Source organism: Mizuhopecten yessoensis, unplaced genomic scaffold (assembly GCF_002113885.1).
Source record: "Mizuhopecten yessoensis strain PY_sf001 unplaced genomic scaffold, ASM211388v2 unmap_36165148, whole genome shotgun sequence".
In the NCBI taxonomy this organism is placed as follows: Eukaryota; Metazoa; Mollusca; class Bivalvia; order Pectinida; family Pectinidae; genus Mizuhopecten; species Mizuhopecten yessoensis.
In genome coordinates, this window is record NW_018480125.1 from 1 (window position 1) to 4,535 (window position 4,535).

Below are 4,535 nucleotides of genomic sequence, written 5' to 3' on the forward strand. Positions count from 1 at the left end.
ACTATATTACAATGGTCTTGACCCACCCTCAGTATGACTGTATTATAATGGTCTTGACCCACCCTCAGTACGACTGTATTATAATGGTCTTGACTACCCTCATAACGACTGTATCACAATAACTTTGATCTACCCTCAGGACGACTGTTTTATAATGGCCCTTGATAAAAAAAAATGGACAAACGTATTACAATGATATTGAGTAATCCTCAGTGCGACTATAGTAAAATGACCCTTACAATGACCTTGACCACTCCCAGAACGGCTGTATAACACTGATTTGCCTACCCTTAGTACGACTACATTACAGTTGCCTTGACCTACCCTCACGACCTTGAGCACCTTCTGAACCACTGTATTACAACGACCTTAACACATCTACGGGCGGCTGTATTACAATGTCCTCGATCCACTTAATGTACGACGTTGTCAAAATGACCTTTGCCCACCCAAGGCATGATCTATAACAATTGCATTGAACAGGCTTTGCGTACGACTGTTTCAATCTCGTACAATCTTAGGTACACATTGGGTGTGGGAGATAGCTAACATGCTGATCACAGGCGAGCTCAAATTCTTGACTCAGGTTAAGGAGGACGCCATGATGGAGATCCATTACCCTGAGGAATTCGACAATATGCCATCACCTAGGATACTAAACACCCACATGCCTTTCCGCGTGCTGCCCTCTGATGTCACCAAGAAACGTCTGAAGATTATTTTTGTTCAGAGAAACCCTAAAGATGTGGCCGTATCTCTGTTTCACCATATGAATAAGTTGATGCCAGATAATCTTCAACCAACATTCAAAGACTTTATCAGCCTCACAATACAAAATCCTGGTACGTGTTCCTAATTATGTATGCAAATTAAACATTCCGTTAATATACTGAGGGATAAACTAAAAAGGTAACCAGATGGGACCATTAGGTTATAACTATACATTTCTGTACTATAAACCTTCAAACCAGAGCTCAGAAATCTCGTTTGATATTTTATATTCTTATATAATGTAACAAAATATAACTTTAGGTTTTTGAGCAAAGTTGTGAAATAGGTTTTACAATATTGAATTAAAGCACGCTATGAATAATTAGAAGATGTAAAATGAACACAATTTCTAATAAAATGGAATAGAATAAATTTGATATATAGTTAAATTCTTCAAACTTAAAACCTTCTAGGCTATAACGGACCTGAATAAGTCACTTCACATCAATTTTTTGAGATTACAGTTGGATAACTAAGTTTGATTTCAGAGGTTTTATCTATGTCTTATTAACTGTATGACCATTTTCTAATTTCCCCCAAGAAAAATGGCCACCTGGGCCTCTTATTGTCTGACATTTTGACCTCTTCAAAGTTTCCATCAGACCAATTTTGACAAAACTTTATTGAAATGTTTCTCTAATCGGACTTAATAAATGTTATTTATTTGAATGATTCCCAATCACCTGCGGGTTGGCCGAGTGGTTAAGTTGTCTGATATCTACCATCACTAGCCCTCCACCAATGGGTCGCGGGTTCGTGGCCTACGTGGGACAGTCGTCAGGTACGAACCGCAGGTCATTGGTTTTTCTCCGGGTAATCCGGCTTTCCTCCAACACCAAATCCTGGCTGGTCCATAAATGAAAATAGCTGTTGATAGGCCACGAAAAACAGGGAGAGAGAGAAATAGATAAACAATCACTTATGGTCTAATTGGCTGAGACATTTTCAACTTCTTAGTCCATCCCACTTCGCATAGTGTCAAAATGACCATTATGATGCTTGTCAAACAGCTCAAAGCTTACCCCCAAACATCTTACACATGTGCCAGTAATTGCGCTTACAACTTGGTTTCATTTCTAATAGTTTGTTAAATAAGATATCTAGCATCGTCACAATATGGTCTCAAGGTACTGGACATATTTCCACCACGTTGTGTCTTGTCCGGTAACAAAGAAACAGTTGGCCGATATAGCCCTATTATGACTGATACTAGGATATTGGATGTTTTGTCCTTTGTATATTAACATCGTCTTACAGACGGTCACCAAAGCTACACTGTATCTGTTAAATCGTTCGTAAGTGATGTATGTTTCAGACTGGTTTCAATATACCCTACAATGGGAGAAGGTGATTGCAGAAACCCCCGACGTACCAATGCATGTGGTCTACTACGAATCTCTCAAAAAGGTAAGATGACCCTCACGGCGTAATCAGCATCTCCAGTAGTGTTAGCTAATTCGCTTAGACTACTAAGAGTATTGAAAAAGGTCAAACATTCCATATGGACTACCGAGAGAATATCACAAAAGGCAGGGCAGGCCACATAAACTTCTCAAAATCTTCAAGAAAGGTACAGAAGTTCACACTAAGAATCTCCAAAAAGGTAGGACAGACCACATGGACTATTCAGAGTTTTCTCAAAAAGGTAAAATAGTCTATATGAACTACATGTATTAACATTATCAAAATCTAGGCAAGACCGTCCAAACGGACTTCTAGGAATCTCTCAAAATCAAGTGGCGAAGCGGGTAAGACACGTGATCTACACGTGATCACCATGGTCCTGAGGTCCCGTCAGAGCGTTAAGAAGACGATTACAAGGCTGCGTTGTTATTGACTGAAGCTGCAGAACGTTTCAAAATTGTGGACACTGTATGTTGACTTTCCCTTATATGTCGGACGTATTATCAGATGTTTTAGTTGGCTGGAATGTAAAGCTTGGCCTAAACATTACGAACAGCTAGTATTCGTCCAACACAGAAATTGTTTTGATATATCTACCGTGCCTTAAATGTGAGGCTGCTGTGATCGTTCGTTGATTGGAACTCCAAATGTTCTGTTTATTGTCGTTGACAGAACCCAAAGGAGGAGATAGCTCGTCTGGCAAAGTTTGTGGGGCACGACAGAGGCGAGACATATATAGCCCAAGTGGCCGAAATGTGCAAATTTTCTAACATGAAAAAGGCAAACGCTAGCGTGAAAGATCACTCTGAGTACTCGAAGATGTTTGGTGAACTGATGAAGGGAATGTACAGGAAAGGTAGGTATCGATAAGGAAACAAGTTCATGTGACGAGGGCGCATATTGTATGAAAACTTTTTATAATTTGTGTACGAAAGTTATGACCTTTTGTGACTTAAATCTTTCATCGAGCAAAAGTAAATCTTGTCACAGCAACTAGTACCTCAATTGTCCCGACCGGACAACAGATGTAGAATGTGTGATGGGAATAAAATGAGGATGCTGCGTAATTTTCTACGAGTTATGACCCTTAATGATAATTTACAACACCACAGTCTGAGAGAGTAGCATGGCATCCTATCCTAATATACACACTTTTCTCATGATTTAATTTGATATTAACCATCACTCCTCTAAATATTGAAATTCTTAAATCAAGGGGTTGTACGCTCATGCCCCTCTCGTTCTATATTACTTTTATAGCCAATTTCGCGTTTGCCCTTAGCATCACATATGAGTGCTAGAAGAACGAAACAGCTGTACGGTGCTGTGTTATTCTTTTTTTGGCGTACTGTATTATCTGTTACCAAATCATCACACTTGTGTGTGTTACGTACATCTTTCTTGTTGACATTTATGTTAACATTATGTGTTAACCTTTCTGCTGTCGTTAGTCGTCAGTGATATTTACCAGCCGTATAACGATCAGCTTTCCCGTCCTTTTATACATAGATAGGCCTATTTCTTTTCTCAAAAAGTTCTCCTTCGAACGGCAAAATTGAAAAAAAGCCACAACACATGGTATATACATGAGTTATTGTCCTTATAATGTACATTCGTACCTGTAATTTTTTTTCGTAAATTTCAGGTGAAATTGGTGATTGGAAAAACTTGTTTACTGTCGCCCTAAATGAAGAATTTGATATTTTGTTCAAGGAACAGATGAAGGATTCTGAATTCAAATTTACATTTACATAATCAAGATGTCAAAATGACAACACAAGACAAGCACGTCCGTACTTTGTCTGATAATGTAGGTCGTGTGATCTGGTCATTTTATACCTGTTTCGGTAACATTATATTGTGTTAAGAGGAAACCATGATGGTGACGCAGGCGTGTGTAATGATTCGCCGTGGTGTTACTATGTTTCCGTGAATTAGTCTTAAAATGTTGTCTTTTAGTTTTTACTTTAAACTTAATTTCGTTTGTATGTACTCTGTGTAATTCCCGCTTCCCATAAAGAAACAATAAGTAGAACGAAGTATAGACATACCTTTAAGGAAAAATTCCGTTGAAGTATAAATACACACAAAATAGTAATAATTAAATATATATTAATAATATATTTAATCACAGATATTATTTATGTCAGAATGTTATAACTTTCAAAAACAGAACAAATTTTGTATGTGAAAAAGTGCACAAATACATGTATATAAAAGACATCAAGAAAGTTTTCTGAGTTTGAATTGTTTAAATAGTATCACACGGACCTGCACGAGTTTGCTGCTGAACTGTTCTGTAGGCAATTTGAACATCAATCGGGAACCGTCGGCACTTTCCGTAAACGAGAAAATATTTT

The 4,535-nt window shown here is 38.0% G+C and overlaps 1 protein-coding gene across 1 annotated transcript; it reads left to right on the plus strand.

The window, feature by feature from the left end:
* Positions 1–50: 50 nt before the first annotated feature.
* On the plus strand, positions 51–4,408 carry LOC110443939 (sulfotransferase 1C4-like). Its single transcript, XM_021488389.1, has 4 exons — positions 51–842; positions 2,087–2,178; positions 2,848–3,031; positions 3,821–4,408. Exons 1-4 carry the CDS (start codon positions 551–553, stop codon positions 3,928–3,930), a joined length of 678 nt encoding a protein of 225 aa, XP_021344064.1. The 5' UTR covers positions 51–550; the 3' UTR covers positions 3,931–4,408.
* The last annotated feature ends 127 nt before the right edge of the window (positions 4,409–4,535 follow it).